The sequence below is a fragment of the Sphaeramia orbicularis genome, chromosome 17, assembly GCF_902148855.1.
Source record: "Sphaeramia orbicularis chromosome 17, fSphaOr1.1, whole genome shotgun sequence".
NCBI classification, from domain to species: Eukaryota; Metazoa; Chordata; class Actinopteri; order Kurtiformes; family Apogonidae; genus Sphaeramia; species Sphaeramia orbicularis.
The window spans coordinates 8,514,990-8,532,650 of NC_043973.1; the positions used below are offsets into that span (position 1 = coordinate 8,514,990).

The window sequence follows — 17,661 nt, forward strand, 5'->3', positions numbered from 1 at the left end:
GTTTAATCTAGTTTACTAGTATCTTTAATTTAAAGTCAACATGAATCCCTGACTGGCTGGGGTTCTAGTGAGCAGGAGGGATAGGGTTTTCTTCTTTTTGACTTTTGACTGGTGCTCATCATTTCAATTCCTCCTCTCAGTTCACATCACTTCACCTCTGTTCATATAAAGGGTGTCCGTAAAGTCTCTTTACAATTTAACAAATTTATTTCAAAAGCAAATGAATAGACAAATCTGTGGAAATTATTACAAAATGAAAAGTAGATATTGAAGCTGTTTTTTTTTTTTTTTTTCCTTATTTAATACACTTCTATATGGGCACTACTAGTTGCACAAAGCACATCATGATGGTACTGGATTTCTTGTCATTTTGGCTGTAGCATAGCCTCATCCATGGTGGCTATGTCATCACTGATCTTTTGCTTCAGATCGTTGATGTCCCGTATCTTTGTTAGGTACACGATATCTTTAACAGAACCCTAGGGCTGGGTAAGATGGAAAAAAATCATATCATGATATTTTTTTTCATATCAGACGATATCGATATGTATCACGATATAAATCACATCACTATTTTTGTCAAGCTTAAATTTTTCTTATGTTTGTCAAAATAAGGACGAATGAATCCTATTTAAATTTTTTCAAGCATGTTTCGTATTTCTATCGAGGAAAAGTTATTTCGTGATGTATATCATTGTTTTATCGCCCAGCCCTACAGAACCCCACAGAAAGAAATCCAGTGGAGTGACATTTGAATGAATGGTCATCCAATCCTCCCTTTATCCAACTCTCCCTGTCTCCTTAAATTTCTTGTGCCATGCAGAAATTGATGGACATAACAGTGGATGTCTTCCATACTTAATTCTGTAGTTTTACTGAGTCTGCATATCCAATTTTGTTCCAATGAACCACGATACACATTGTGCCTTTTCTTGAGGGGTAGCCATTTTTTAGGGATTTATTTAACAGAACCTATTTCATCAACAGGGTACCTGAAATACACAAATGCAATTATCTAATTAAAAATTTATTGCCACTGAGTAGATAGAACAAATCTTATTAACATATCTCATCAGTTGCTTTTGTAATACACTTTTTAAATTGTAAGGAGACTTTTTGGACACTGTATTTCACTAATGGGTCAAATCAGCCCTTTGTTCCACTTTGATACGTGACATGAGACAAACAGAAGCTGAATTTTTATAGTCATTTACTTACATAAATGTTTTCAGTGTATAATATTTCACTTTGTGAAATTCTTATGGAAATTAAAAAAAACTTCCAGAATTTTGTAAACATGTTTTTTTGAGGTGGTTTTCATTCCGAGTAAATATGTATGGAAGAAATGAAAATGGTTTTCCTGATATAGGAAACATTTAAGTCATGTGACCAATCAGCTTTTTTCTGTGTCTTCTAGATTCTCTCATCTCTCAAAGTGCGAAAATATGTCTTTTAGTAACAACAGGTTGTGATGAGGAGGCTTAAGTTAGTGCTCTTTCTGATCCATCTCATCCATTTTAGATGAATGCCCTGCGGAGCCTACATTGCCACCTGCTGACAATATAACAGCCTAGATCAGGGCTGTCGAACTCATTTTAGTTCAGGTTCCACATGCAGTCCAATGTGATCTCAAGTGGGCTGGACCAGTAAAATAATAGAATAATAACCTATAAATAATGTCAACCACAGACTTTTCTCTGTGTTTTAGAGTGAAAAAAGAAAAATTACATTCTGAAAATGTTTACATCTATAAACTGTCCTTTAAAAAACTTTGAAAACCATGAACAGCCACAAAAACCCTGAAATTTCTTAAGAAAAATAAGTGCAATTTTAACATGCCTAGGTCCATCATTTACATGTATTGACCCTTTGCACGTTACATCACACTCGGTTCATGCCGCAAACGAGCGCCATGACGGATGGCGGAAGTGCCAGACTGCACACTGGACGGCAAACCGGCTAATATTGAATTTTATCTGAACATTCTCATTTTTGTTCGTCTTTAATCCTGCTTTATACATAGAGTGGTCACACACAACAGTTCCATCCATCTTCAAAGACACCCATGGTTTCAGCTGGGTTGCAAGACAGAGCCTGGCTATGATGGACCTGATATTACAGATAGAGCAGGCTCTGTTTGTGTTGATAGCACATTTGCTCCACCAAACGCTAGCTAGATGGCTAGACTGGATTAACTACTATGAGCCACTGCGTTCCAGTGGCTGTCATAAGTAGCCTTCAACTTTAGCTCTGTTGTAGTGGCTGCCTTTTTTTATCAGCTACACCATGTTATATGAAATACTGTTATTGTCATTATGCTGTGCCATATGTAATAGTGGTGAAACTGTACATATTACTGTGTGTAGATAGTAGAAAGGCAGCCACTTCAACAACAGAGCTAATATTGTAGGCTACTTATGACAGCCAATAACATTATTACACAATGTTAGTTAATTAGAGCTGCTTTTGGTTACAGTCTATTTGAGTTTTGATGGCATGCTGGGGGGAACATGTTAAAACATACACAGCTAGCTAGCTAACATTAGCTGTATCTTTCCTTTACCATTATGAGATACATTCCTTTGCCGTGAGCGCAGTACAGCGACTCGGTAATCTAGCCTGAGACTAAGAACTGGAAAGCATCCAGACTTTTGTGTGCTTTTAGATCAGCACCTGTGCATGGGGACACTCCATTTAAAACATAATGGTACAGATTGTGTGCTTTAAACTCCGGCAGACTGGAGGATTTTGCTAGATCCATAAACGCATCAGGAGGGAGAAGGTATGGGTCGGTAGCTAGCCCTGCTATCACTAGCTTCTCCAAATATCATTCTTTCTGCCGTCCAGTAAGGTTAGTCACTTTGCAGGACAACTCCAAAACTTTTTTTCAGTGCTGATAGCCATAATCCGTCATTCATTCGTTTGTTTGTTGTGTTGCTTTTGCCGTCCACCATGGCACTGCACCCCTAGTCACATGATAACTGTGATGTCGGTGCACAGGGTCAATACATTACAACTTACAGATCACAGTGGATCTACAAATACACAAAACATTTAGTTATTTTGAGAAATTTGAGAAACATGAATACAACAGAAAAAAACTTAACAAATTTGATCAAATTAAGCAATAACACAAACAAGACATGCACAAAAATGAACAAACACTTGAGAAACATTAACAAATGCTGTTTAAATTGTGCATACTTTCCATAAGACATTTTATGTTCATATTTGTTCAGGTTATACTTTGTGAATGTAAACATTGTCATTTCACTTCCCTTTTTTACAGTAAAACAAAGAAAAACAATTGTAGTTGTCATTATTTATAGGTTATTATTACAGTATTTTACTGATCTGGCCCACTTGAGATCATATTTGTCTGCGTGTCCTAAACTAAAATGATTTTAACATCCGTGATTGTTAATATCTTCAGTGTAATTTTTGAATTTCACAAATTCATCCCACGGGCCGAATTGGACCTTTTGGCGAGCCGGTTTTCTGCCTATTTTATACCCCAGGCCTAGATTATTCACCTCCCATTGGCTTAACACTTAACAGAGACACCGCCAGAGGAAGAGAAATCATGAATTAGTACTACCAGTAAATCATCACCTAAAATGGCATGATCATAACAGCTCTGGTTCAAAGTCAGTCTTAAACCCATTGTCAGAAGAGTCCAGTATTTATGGATTCATTTACCCCAGATTGACTCATTGTGCTGGGTTGTAATTTTTAAATGTGTCTTTCCTGTGTGTGGTGTGTGTTTGCAGGGCTGGGTCAGTTCCTCAGTGGAATCACAGATGAGATGAAGCAGGGTCACAGACAAAGGCTGTTTTCTGTCACTCACAGAAACCTGGTGGATGTGGCTGAAAGGTAACACAGATGTTGTCATCAGACGGAGACAACAGATGAGTGTGTTTCATGTGTTGTGTTGTGTCTGTGTGTGACTACAGTTGTTGTGTTGAACTGAGTGTGTTTCTTGTGTTGTTGTGTCTATGTGCGACTACAACTATTGTGTGGGAACTGAGTGTGTTTCTTGTGTCGTTGTGTCTGTATGCGATTACAGCTGTTGTGTTGAACTGAGTGCGTTTCATATGTTGTTGTGTCTGTGTGCGATTACAACTGCTATGTTGAACTGAGTGTGAGTCATGTGTTGTGTTGTTGTGTGCAGGTACCTCAGTGTGGGACAGAGTACACGTGGAGTCGCCGTTCTGGGCCCGGAGACTGACACCATTAAAAAAGATCCTTCATGGATTGTCAAATAGTACTAATAATAATCATGTAAAGGCTTTTCATTTTCTTGTCAAGACTTTTTATAGTATTTGCAACAAGGCTGAAGCGCACAATATGACAAGGAGAGAAAGTTTTCGTCATGGACTGGAGGTTTTTCTTCTGACAGATTCCACCGTGTACATATGTATGAAAATGTGAATATTACATGATGAAACTGAAACATAAAGTCAGCTCTTCATTTCTAAGCTTCATCAGCCAGTCTATCAATAACCATTATATAAACCATTATATAAACATCAAGTCATTCCTTCTTTACAGGTTAAACCAGGGGTATCAGGGGCCACATTCAGCCCAATGGGACCAGTAAAATAAGCATAATAACCTATAAATAATAATCAAAATTTTTTTCTCTGTTTTAGTGTGAAAGTTAAATTACTTTATGAAAATGTGAATAACCTGAACAACCATGTACATCCTGAAACGTCTATTAAAAATAAGTGCAGTTTCACTTATGTCGTAGCTCATTATTAACACAATTTCTCCAAATGCAGAAAACATTTATTTGTAGGCATTATATTGTTAAAATTGCACATATTTTTCTAAAGAAATTTCAGGTTTCTCAGGTTATTCACATTTTATCGTGACAGGATTTGTAAATGTAAATATTTTCATGATGCAATTTTACTTTTTTCACATTAGACCAAGGAGAAAACGTGGAGTTGTCATTATTTATTGGTAACTATGTTATCATTTTACTTGATGTCACGTTGATTTGCATGTGGCCCCTGAACACCCTCAACTGTCAATATTTTCAGTGTAATTTTTGCACTTCTGAAATTCACCCCATGGGCCAGATTAGACAATGGCAGGCCGGTTTTGGCCTGCGGGCCTTATGTTTGACACCCCTGGGTTAACAGCTGATTTTTGGTCTTGAGTAGAACTACAATCAGAAAGTTATGGGTGGTTTTAAATTTTTCTTAAGAGACATGATGAGACACAAAAACCCCAGAAATGACATAAAAGATGCAATAAGGCTTTTCTAAGTGAATACTGATATGCATGTAGAACCCTCAGGAGGACTGATGGTGTTCTGTGTGTCCAATTAAGCTTGCATTTATTTATAATAGAGGGCTCTAAATATTGGTGGTGACAAAAAGTAGAAATATGGCTTTATTGAAGACCTGCAGGAAGAGTGTCCGCTATAGATATAAAAGCAGAAATAAGAAAATATGGTGTCAGAGACGTTGAGAACAGATGGACAGAGTGTGTTTGTGTGGTTCAGTGTTACTGAGACATAGACTCACATTTACATGAGTGAGAATGTCCAACATAATCACACAGTTCTATTCATCCATAATACAAATACAGTTTGTCTCTTCAGATCTAGGTCTCATGACTCTGTATTTTTATCAAATAAAGATAGGGCCAGTGGCCCTGTATCTCACCAGCATCAAGCATCGACAATCACTAATAAGTTGAATTTGCGAGGTCGTCAGGTTCTGCCACCATGGGTCCTGTGGTCTTGATGCAGGAGATCAATCTCCCACTATTGCAGGGGTGGTCAACCCTGGTCCTGGAGAGCCACTATGCTGCATGTTTTAGACGTATTCCTTTTCCAACATGCCTGATTCAAATGATGAGCCTATCATCAAGCTCTGCAGAAGCCAGATAATGACCGTCAGGTGTGCTGGAAGAGGGAAACCTCTAAAACAGGGGTCTCAAACTCAGATCCTCGAGGGCCGGTATCCTGCATGTTTTAGTTGTTTCCCTCTTCCAGCACACCTGACGGTCGTTATCAGGCTTCTGCAGAGCTTAATGGTAGGCTTATCATTTGAATCAGGTGTGTTGGAAGAGGGATACATCTAAAACATGCAGGATAGTGGCCCTCGAGGACCGGAGTTTGAGACCCGTGCTCTAAAACATGCAGGATAGTGGCTCTCCAGGACCAGGGTTGGCCACCCCTGCAATAGTGGGTGGTACTTTCACTGGAGGATAACGCAACAAATTAAATGAAAGCCCATATATGACTTCCTATCAGTGCTCAATAGTAACTATGAGCCATCAAAATATGGCCCATTATAAATAAAAGCACATTTTTAATAATTAAACAGTAAGTAAAAAAAATAAAAATTAAAAATCAAAATTTTGACCAAACTTTTTAGACATTGTCCCAAGGAAGCTAAATATAAAATTTGAAATTAATCTGACCAGTAGTTTCATTGGAAAAGATTGTTGAAGTGTAGTCAGTGTCTACATTTGAGTTTGACCCTTCAAGGTCATGGACTCAAATGAAAGTCCATATCCGACTTCCTGTTTGTGCTCAACAGTAACTATGTTGATATCCCTAACCATTTCAATGTTATAAATCATTAAAATATGGCCCACTATAAGAAAAGGCAATTTTTTTTAATATTTCAAAAAAATTGTCAAAAATCTAAATATCTCAAAACTGTGAACAGACTTTGTAGACATTGTCACAAGGAAGCTACATAGAAATGAATGTAGGTACAACTCATAAGGTGTCCTGTTCATGCTGATTTGAAATATAAACATCAACAACATCAATATAAACAAAATGTGCTAGATATTCAGGTATTGGTCCCCAGCCTGACTCCAGTTCCAGTGGGAACAAAGAAAGATGGATGAATTAAAAAAAAAAAAAGGTAACACTGGTCAGTCAGCAGAACCACATCTACTTTAATCATCTTTGAAGAGGATACTAGTGGGTTCAATGGATATGTGCTGAAAAAAAACAAACATGAGTGGAATATTAGTTTTTATTATTCTCATAAACCAGCCTATTAGCAAGGCAGTCTTTTTCAGTTTTGAAAAGGATAAAATCTGTAATAGTCTACATGTGAACACAATCAGTGTCTCGTGTTTTGTACTCACTCTAAAATTCACTCTTTGGGTAAAATCTGCATCCCATTTGGATGTAACCCTAACTTTAATGTGCCGGATTTTTAATATCTGAGACGTTGTGTCTATATGTGGAATAATATTGGGAAGAGAGGTATGATGGGTCCACCCTGGTCAGTGACCGTGCAGTGAAACGGTGGTCACCATAACCTTGGGGGCTTAATTATAATGGCCTTATTGTGCAGCAGGTAAAAAACATGTACAGTAATCTGATTTATCAGAGGCCAGTGAATGAAGTCCCAGTTTAAATGGACTCGGGTGTAGTGTATGTTAAAGTCATCCTATGAATGCAGACCCTTCTGCTGTGGAGCATGTCTCACCACTGTATAGCTGTTTGGAAACAACTTACTATGGGTTACTACACACATTTTAACCTCACCAGCTGACAGGCCATGACTTATTGTGAAGGCAGTTTTCAGCGTCTTTGTTAGCAATTTCTTTAAACATCTCCAATGAAACTACTGGTTGGATTCATTTCAAATTTTATGCGTAGCTTCCTTGGGACAATGTCTCCAAAGTTTGGTCGCAGTTTTGGGAAATTTTGATTTTTGAAATTTTTACTAATTTTTGAAATACTAAAAATTTGCCTTTACCTTATAATTGGCCGTATTTTGATGGCTTTTAACATGGAAACTAGTGTGTTGACCTTGACCTGTGGGGATTCACAGGTTCTAGATGTGGTAGTTTTTATGCTGTTGAGCATTCATGCATGCTGTACCACATTTGTCCAGCTGTTGCCACCAAAGCATTCTGACCATAGCAGCATGATTGTAAGGGTAGATGTAGATGATCCCAGTGCATGTCAGAGTGAATGTTTCTTCAGAAGGAAACCACTGAGTGCTGGACAGTGATTCTCCAGAGACATGCAGAATTTTTGGCAGTATGAGTGCCAGACCCAAATGCACATGTGTTGTACTACTGTTGAGAAGCAGGTCATAGAAACACATGAATATGAATGAGCATCAGACATGTTCATATCTGGCTTTACAAAAACTAAAATACAAATAATCAAATGACAATGTCATTCTGTTCCCTCCAGTAAATGCTTTATTTATTCCTCAGTGACAGTGTCCCACTGCCAGCACATAAAGTACATACAGTAATGTTAGTTTCCAACTTTCTTAACATCTGAACACAGCAACAGCAGGTGCTGACTCACGAAGAACCACTAGAGGACGCCATGTACAAAGCCCAGGATGACAAGTGACAAAGGCAACGACACATATATGCACACACACTTCAGAAAAGCCTAATGAAGCCACTTTTACCTGCTAGTTACAAGAAGCATTTTACAATCAAGTTTCAAGAGGAAAGATGAACAGGCTTCAGATGAACAGATTCCCTCTGCTGAAGCAGCTTTCAGTTTACATGAATCATGGGTTCGAAGTGCTGAGGAATAATGAAAACAACAAAAGCTACAAATTCAACATTTCAGCGTTTGTTTTCCTTGACATATTCTGGTCAGTGTTGCCAACTGCAATGTCTAAAGCTCTAAAAGTCCATGGACAGTGTCACATAAATATGAATAACAACAGGCTGAAGGCTAACTTTGACGTTAGTATCATAATGGTTCAATGGTTCCCTCAACATAAAGACCATGGGATTTTTCCATCGGCTTGTGTTACTGCAGTAATGAAACTCAGTACACAAACTTGTTTATGATAAACAACTGATTTGAACACGTGACAAAAATAGTATCTGTGCAGTGTGTACAACGTGGACTAATGATCCCCAATTATAATATAATATATAAATACAACCTACTTTATTTGCTTCATTACAATTTATGGAAAAAGCACATCATTTACATATTCCTTTTTTGTAACTTTAAGTCTATTCAACAATTTATGGTAAAATTGATTCTGATGAGATTTTTGTAGGTGTTTCTGTGAATAAAAGCCACTAAAATTTAGCAAATTTTGTAAAAAAAAAAAAAAAAAAATTGCAAAATTGGCAACACTGATTCTGTTTGCTGGCTACATTTTCAATACTTACACCATACATTATTAACAGTGCATAAATACATAGAGAATATACTTAAGTCTAATAATTTAGATTGGGATCTAAAAATACAGTGTTAGAGTTGTTTGCTTGTTAAAACTAGTTGAAGAGCGCTGTTCACACAACTCTGCCGGTTTCAGTCATGATCTAAAACATGAGTGATGCCTCTTGATGAGTGGTTGGACGTGCACATTTTCCTCCTGTCTAACCTGAATGATCTGCGCTTTGTCGCCGGTCGATCAGTGATTGTGCAAGAAGCGGCCACTGTTGGTGTGAAGCTGAAGTGATGCGCTCTGCCGGGGATGGGGCCTCGGCTCAGATGGCGGCCGATGTGTCGCTGTCTTTGGGTCGGAACCGGCTCACGTGCTCCAGTTGACCCGAGTCGGACACGTCGTAGCTCGTCTTGTACTTGGCCAGGATTTTCATTAGGGGGCGGAGCTTCAGCCACCACTGCTCCTTAGGGATCCTGTGACTGGACGCACAACACACAATGCACAACACATGATGCCCAACACACAATAGGCTTTTTGACGGCAACTCCACAATGGAATATATTAATTTTTTTATAAATAAATAAATAATCACGCTTTTGTGTTTTGTTTTGTTTTTCTTTAATGTAGTCAGAGGTCCCAAATGCTTGGATTTTACCTCAACAAGTACACATCATTCCCAAAATTTTAAAGAATGGCAAAAAAATTATTCCTTGCTAAATGTGATTTATTTGTCAATAAAAGCCTCTGGAATATACATTATGCTTCTAGTTGTTCTTCAGTGTACCTCAGAGAGACATGATAGTGATATAATCAAAATGTTATTATTATACAAATGTTTATATCAGTTGATAGCGTTTAAAAATGGGGATGATTTTGGAGTCCAGAATCCGGATGGAATAATGCATCCTTGAATAAACCCCTTTGGGAACGTGTGTGGATGTTGCTGGAGAAACTTGACTTTAAGGGGTTGGTTGTATTGAGTGCGTATAGTGTGGTGATCCCTGCAGTCTGTTTTAACTTCTTGCAAATCTAGCTTTAGTTGGTGTTTCTATATTTAAAGCTGCACAACTGTAGATATAAGAGCAGTTCTTACACAAAATCGGTTTCATCGCGGAGCTCTGACACCGGCTGAAAGACCATTGCCCTGCGACGCATCCCCAACAGACAGCAGGTATCCTCCGAATTAGCAAACACCCGGCCTGTGTCCGAAACACACACAGCAGCTTTTACATATAAACACACACACAACACAACACATCCACAAAGGTCCCATGAGCTCCTTTAGTTTTCTACCTCCTTTGAAGGACTCCTTGAGTGTACGTGTGATCCACTGCATGGCTTTAGCAGCAATTTTGGTGCTGAAGTTCCTATCAAATGGAGATGGAGCTCCTCCCTGTAAAAGGCAACAATAGTGTCTTTGTCAAAGAGAGCCTTTAAAAATGAACAACGTCCAAGTAAACATGCACTCATATGTGTGTGGGTTCAAGTGTTTATTCACATACAGGACTGGTGGGGCCTTGGTAGAGGTAAGAGCTTTAACCCATAAAGACCCAGTGGTACTTTTGTGGCAGTTTCCAAATGAATTTTACCTTTCTTAACTGATTTATCACCAATTTTTTAAATAAAATTATCCTCTGTATTCTGCATTTTTTGGTGTAAATCATGTATTTTCCTATATTTAATTCACAGATCATGTAGACGTTCATGAAACCTCAGAGTAAATTCAAAGTTAATTATATCAGAATAGAGAAAAATTAAGAAAAAGTTAATTTTTCAGCGAAGATACTTCTAACTGAATGTAAAAACAAGTGTCTACATCCACGCTCATTGATCCAACTCATGGGGTTTTTCTACAAGGTTAGTGTACAGGGTTAGACTGGGATCAGTGGTCTACAGTGTTAGTGTACAGGGCTAGTTTACAGGGTTAGTCTACAGGATTAGACTACAGGGATGGACTACAGGGCTAGTTTACAGGGTTAGACTAGAATCACTAAATGTAGATGATAAAACCGTAACAAAAACTCAAAGGAACCCTTTAAAAGCTTCATATAGATGTTCATAAATGTCTTGTGATTGATTGTCTGTCATCTGGATGTCCCTCAACTACTCCTGTCTTACATCCATACCTGCACATTGAGACAGTGACCACCACCACCTCAACCTCTCAAAGAGTGTACAGGGTGGGGAAGCAAAATTTACAGTGAACATTTAGTTGTTTTTTCTCAGCAGGCACTACGTCAGTTGTTTTGAAACCAAACATATATTGATGTCATAATCATACCTAACACTATTATCCATACCTTTTCAGAAACTTTTGCCCATATGAGTAATCAGGAAAGCAAACGTCAAAGAGTGTGTGATTTGCTGAATGCACTCGTCACACCAAAGGAGATTTCAAAAATAGTTGGAGTGTCCATAAAGACTGTTTATAATGGAAAGAAGAGAATGACTACGAGCAAAACTATTATGAGAAAGTCTGGAAGATACTATTAAAGAAGAATGGGAGAAGTTGTCACCCGAATATTTGAGGAACACTTGCGCAAGTTTCAGGAAGTGTGTGAAGGCAGTTATTGAGAAAGAAGGAGGACACATAGAATAAAAACATTTTCTATTATGTAAATTTTCTTGTGGCAAATAAATTCTCATGACTTTCAATAAACTAATTGGTCATACACTGTCTTTCAATCCCTACCTCAAAATATTGTAAATTTTGCTTCCCCACCCTGTATATGTATATGTGTGTGTATGTGTACGTGTGTGTGTGTGTGTGTGTGTAGTATTTGTATATATGTGTATGTGTGTGCATGTAGTATGTGTGCATGAGTGCAAGTGTAGTATTTGTATGTGTGTGTGTATGTGCATATGTGTGCAAGTGCTTGCATGCAAATGTGTGTTGTATTTGTATGTGTGTGTGACCTGCTGCATGTGTCCCAAGATGTTCTTCCTACAGTCGAACACTCCTCGTCCCTCCTCCGTGTACAGCTGGTAGATGAAGTCAGTGGTGAAGTTCTCATTGCAGTTCTCATTCCTGATAAACAAACACAGTGACTGGATGTTCTCCATTCATGCCATGTGTAACGGCACCAAAGTGCCCTTGAGCCAGGGCATTACTCTGCTCGGCCACTGCAGCAGCTAAACATACAACAAAGAAGAGCCACCTGATGTGACCAAATGTGGCATCTGAAGTGAAATGAAGTAGGTGCAGAGCTCAGCAGAGACACACAAAGTCACCTCCACACTGTCCAACACACACAAAATACACAACCTGTCCTATTTTAATGGACCACGTCCTGCTGGGAGCCCTTCAGACACCGACACAGGACTGAAATAGCAACTATACCAACTCTGATCTACTGTTTGTGTCAAAAGAACATACACTTAAAATTTGCAATAAAACACACTTACATATTTAATGTTTACCCTCTTTACTGAATTTTCACACGCTTCACTTGCACTTCCAAAAAGACTCACACAGGCAAGGTGATGCCTAGGAAACAGCTCTGACATGTTACACAAGGTAAAAAAGGAGCAGAAAGACAGACTCTGAGGAGGACTAAGGAAGACTTACCTGAGCACTAAACCTCTCTGGATGCTCGTCTTCATCTTCTGGGTCAGATGCTCCACGTTAGCCTGTAAACAAAGCACTGAAGGTTCACATTAAAGCACAGCAAAGAGGCCTGACACCCAACGAGCAGCCGATCAGCAGCGAATCACACACACCATCTCATCACAATCCAGCAAAGAGATACACAGGCACCAACACACCAGCAGAGGGAGCCACACACACCTCTGCTGGAAGTCACTGTACATGCACCAACAGTACAGTGTGGAACTAGACTTCCATACATTTCCTGAAGGAAAAGTAACCCGTGTGCTTGCCTCTTGCCAGATCGGTGGACTTGTGCGATGTAAAAGCAAGAAGTATCTCCCATTCACTTCATCTGTGAATGTGTGTGTCAGTGTTTGTGGACTGACGTCACCACAGACTTTCTGTAGACCTGTATTCAGATGAGAAGCCCTCCCACAGTCTATGTCAGTCCTGTTAAAGCAGTGTTTAAATAGGCTCCTTTAATTGAATAGTTCCATGTGTCTGTATGTGATCCCAGGTGAGCTCATTCATTTCATACAAAGAATTTATGGGAAGTTTTTCAGCTTAATTATATTTATATGTTTTTATATTTATTCTTATTGCATTCATTATTTATTATTTAGATTTAATTTTAATTTTAGTATATCTGTATTGGTGTGGGTTTTTTTTTTGTGGAGCCTTAATTATCTTAATTGTAGGGATGCACCGATACGAGTATCGGCATCTGCTCTGATACTCAGTGTGTGTACTCGTACTCGTACTCATAAAAGACATCCGATACAAATGCACCGATACCACTTACGGCCGTGTGACATTCACAGATCAGTGCAGCAGGTACGAGGAGGAGGAATAATGGGTGGGGAGTTTGAAGAGTGTGGAGATTTTTCAAAATAAATGACGGTGATAAAAGTAACACTGACTGCAAGTAACATTAAAGACACAGACGGATACGGACGCAGCGTTCTATCCGTCCTGTGCGTACATTCCATATGTTTACCAGGTGCTCGTGGATGCGTAAACAGAATGAGAATACCAGCGGGTGTATGGAGCGGTGCGAACCGCCACCAACAGAAGTGAAAACGAAACTTATCGCCCATTCATCTTTTCTCTACCTGCTGAAGCTAAACTTTTAAACCTTACCAGTGAAAACACTGCAATATTAGCATCACATTAGTGTTACCTCTGTCATCTCCATGTTTGTTATTACTGACTTTCTTCTTCTTCTTCTCAAAAACTTTACTCTTCTTCATGGTATTTGTCCAGTATGGTTAATTCAGAGCGGCGCCCCCGGTGGATTAATTGAGAAACGCTCATTCCAACACATTAACTGTCAGTAGCAGCACTTTTTTCCAGTTTGACTAATGACAGCGACAATAAAGCACATTTACAAAAGGAACTAAGAACTGGAATGGGATTATTAAGTACTCTATCGGTACTCGGTATCGGCAAGTACTCAAATGTAAGTACTCATACTCATACTCGGTCAGGAAAAAAGTGGTATCGGTGTATCCCTACTTAATTGTCTGCAGCTGTGCCACACAGACCACATGTGCTGATACCATGACAATGAGCAGTGCAAGCAGTGAAGACACAGACACAAGCACTGTGAAACAGTGTGAAACAGCTCCCGAACAGCTGCTAATTATGGGAAAACTGTAAATGATAGGTGAAAACTAACATGATCATGAGCAGCAGACAGACCTGGGGAACACACATATCTTTTTTTGTCCATACTGTGAGTTATGGCAGTGTAAAACATTCAATTCACCAGGAGCAGAACGATCCCTTTAGCACTGATTTGTATTGATTTGAATAGGAGCTGAGGAAGGATTTGCTGAGGAGGGATTTGCCCCCAGACTACTGCCTGCTTACTACTTTAGAAAGAGCTAGGTCTTCAAACATGGATTCATATGAAGCCCAGGAACCATGGCTACATTTTTGGAAAAGATCATTCGCCTCCTATGTATCGTTTGGCTGGGAGGGCGAGTTGTTCAGAAAATTTTCAGGTGAATTTTTGCTGCTCCTCCACTCTAGGTGATGACATCACCCACTCTAGCAGATGAAATTTTCACTCAAGCCAGGGGTTTTTGAAGACTCACCTATTGAAAACCATAAACCCCATCCTCATACCACAGACATTTTTGGAGAGATGACAAAAATGCCTGCATTTTAAAGTTTAAATGAAGTCTGTAGGTAAAAGTATGGCAAAGCAGTAGTGGTCAGAAAACAAACAACTTTTTTGTCGCTCCCATTGAAAATAAATGTTTTTTTTTGTTTTGTTTTTTTTGCATTTTTGTGCAAAAACCATAAGTGATATCATTACCACGTGACCACACAGATAATCTTTGGACCAAGCCAAACATTTGTGCGCTGACAGAATAATTTTAGCACGAATCGTTTGGGAATGGTAGCCATTTGAAAATGGCCCAATTCATTGCGGATGGAGAAATTTGACCATTTTTTTGCAATTTTAACGAAATCCCTGCATCGGAATGTCAAGCCATATACATAGCACATGTTATAAGACCAGGTTGCACATTTTTGTAATAACATGTTTTAGTCTATTTCCAACGGTCTGGGCCACACTTTTTTTTCAAAGTTTTTTGTGTAAGTCAGAAAACGTAATAAAAAAAAAAAAAGAAGAAATATGACGAACAATAGTCCCCTGTGCTTTGCTTTGCAAGCACACAGGGAATTAGTGCAACAAAAATTGGGTTTGTGTCTGAAGCCTTTGTATTATTAGTTCTCATCAATGTCTGGACACAATTATGGCCTTTATATTTTACTCTTTTCAGATAGGATAAAACACTCCCTGCCTGTTGTGTGGTGATAATTCAAACAATCTGCAGCAACTGTCAGCAATTTATCCACAAACAGCCAAGATTAAGTCACAAGTCTTTTCTCGCTGCTTAGTGTTATTAGAAAATTAACCAAATTTTTGGGAAGCATTTTCTATAAAAGCACCTTGGATTCACTAAAGCAAAATGGAATTAGACACATTTCTCATAAGTATAATAAAGGACATAAGTCAGTCTGAGAGTAGTTAGTCCTACTGTTGTTGAGTTTTCTATAAACATAGTGATATTCAACTGACTGAAGTTTCTCATTTTCCTGGTGTAATAATATCTGATATGGATTTGGAGTCACTCTGTTACATAATACAAAATTAATCAAAAAAAACCTAACTGATCTTTTCACTCAACATTTATCTACAAATAAAGTAACTGCACGTTGGAAATGAAGTTTTAGTCTTTTATATAAAACTATTACACTTTCTCAGAGGATTCCATGTTCCATGACTGATAACTAGGCTTACAAGACACTGATCCCAGAATGACAACATTTTATCTTTAATTCACTGAATCAAAATCTCAAATTCACAATATGAAGTGTTTTTTTTGTTTTGTGAATGCAATGCACATCTGTGTTTTTCAATGGGAATATAAAAAAAAGACCAGATTAAAAATAAATGGGTCAGATTGAGCCCAAAAGTAATTCTGAACCTTCTGAGAAAATAAATTTGGTGAGGATCAGTTTGATTATTTTCACTTACTTACTTAAAGTGGAGTTTATTTCTGCTACACTGAGAATGAATCACAGTGAGAGCAACACCAGTGGGATGCCACATTCATAATAATCCTCCTGACCTGATCTGTGCTGATGAGATGTGTCTGTCATGGAATGACTGATGCAGCTCAGAGGTTATTAATAAGTTGCTTTGTCGTAATCTGGGTCACGTGTCCTCTGCTGAATCACACAGCGACCATCTGAGGGACTCTGCTGCATTAAAAACCACAGGCTGTACTGGGCTGCTTCAATGGCCACAGATAACATTCACAAATATACAGGGTGTCCACAAAATCTTTTTACAATTGAAAAAATGTATTACAAAAGCAAATGATGAGATATGCTAATCAAATTTGTTCTGTGTATTCAGAGGATATCAAAGTTTTTAATCTCATTGCATTTGTGTATTTGAGGTACCCTGTTAATGAAACAGGTTCTGTTAAATAAACCCCTAAAAATGGCTACTCCTCAAGAAAAGGCACAATGTATAGTGTGGTTTATTAAAACATGTGACCAGAAAACTTCCACAAGATAGTTCAAAGGTGAATGTGTGGCATGGGATCATGTATAATCGAATCATTGGTCCATTTTTCTTCAACAAGAGATCAATTACTGCAAATGTTTACCTTGACCTTTTCACTGAATATATGGCACCACAACTGGATGACCTTCAACTGACCATCATTTTCCAACAAGATGGTGCACCACCACATTGGGGACTGCATGTTGGTGGGTTCCTAAATCAAACATTTCCAGACGAGTGGATTGGAAGGAATGGCCCAATTCCCTGGCCACCTCATTCAACAGATATCACTCCCCTGGATTTCTTTCCATGGGGCTATGTTAAAGATATCGTGTATCAAGCAAAATTAAAATCCGAAATCTCAAAAGCCTTAGTTCATCTCTCAAAAGTAAATATCCGTGTCAATGAACATGTCAGTGCATTCAGAATGACAAGTCCTTGTGTCACTGTGTATGGATAAGACACTAAAACTGCTTAGTCATGTTGTTAATATAACAGTGTACTCTGGAGGCATGTTCTGATGTAAACTATGGCTAAAGTTTTGATGACAATTATTGTGAATTGTAAGTTACACCTTAGTGTATGTGGGAGATTGATTGCAAGAGACCGGACAAGATTCACATTTATGCTCTTACTGTTTGCACTGTAATTTATTGACAGACCATGTCATTGCAATTAAGAAAGAAAAAGACAGCACTGCATCGCACCAAGAAAAAAACAAAAAAAGAAATGTGAACATAGGACAATCTCCTTAGCGAAAACTGTACATGCAGTGCTGTAAGAATTACAGTGCAGTCTTTCTAAACCTCCTGACGTTCCTGTCTGTTGGGCCACAA

General features: G+C 38.5%; 2 protein-coding genes across 8 annotated transcripts in view; one reads left to right on the top strand and one right to left on the bottom strand.

Annotated features, from left to right (window-relative positions):
- Window positions 1-4,478, top strand: part of pitrm1 (pitrilysin metallopeptidase 1) — a 28,196-nt gene extending 23,718 nt beyond the window's left edge. The window contains exons 26-27 of the mRNA XM_030160837.1: window positions 3,771-3,873; window positions 4,172-4,478. Of these exons, the coding sequence (XP_030016697.1) occupies window positions 3,771-3,873; window positions 4,172-4,265 (197 nt within the window). The 3' untranslated portion in view covers window positions 4,266-4,478. The remainder of the gene's footprint in view (window positions 1-3,770; window positions 3,874-4,171) is intronic.
- A 3,700-nt stretch (window positions 4,479-8,178) lies between these two features.
- The window catches only part of LOC115436573 (ATP-dependent 6-phosphofructokinase, platelet type), a 49,986-nt gene continuing 40,503 nt past the window's right edge, over window positions 8,179-17,661 (bottom strand). For all 7 annotated transcript variants that reach the window (XM_030159451.1, XM_030159449.1, XM_030159446.1 and 4 more), the window contains 5 exons: window positions 12,715-12,776; window positions 12,063-12,174; window positions 10,440-10,539; window positions 10,240-10,345; window positions 8,179-9,625 (listed from right to left, as the gene is read on the bottom strand). In XM_030159451.1, the coding sequence (XP_030015311.1) occupies window positions 9,469-9,625; window positions 10,240-10,345; window positions 10,440-10,539; window positions 12,063-12,174; window positions 12,715-12,776 (537 nt within the window). In that variant the 3' untranslated portion in view covers window positions 8,179-9,468. The remainder of the gene's footprint in view (window positions 9,626-10,239; window positions 10,346-10,439; window positions 10,540-12,062; window positions 12,175-12,714; window positions 12,777-17,661) is intronic.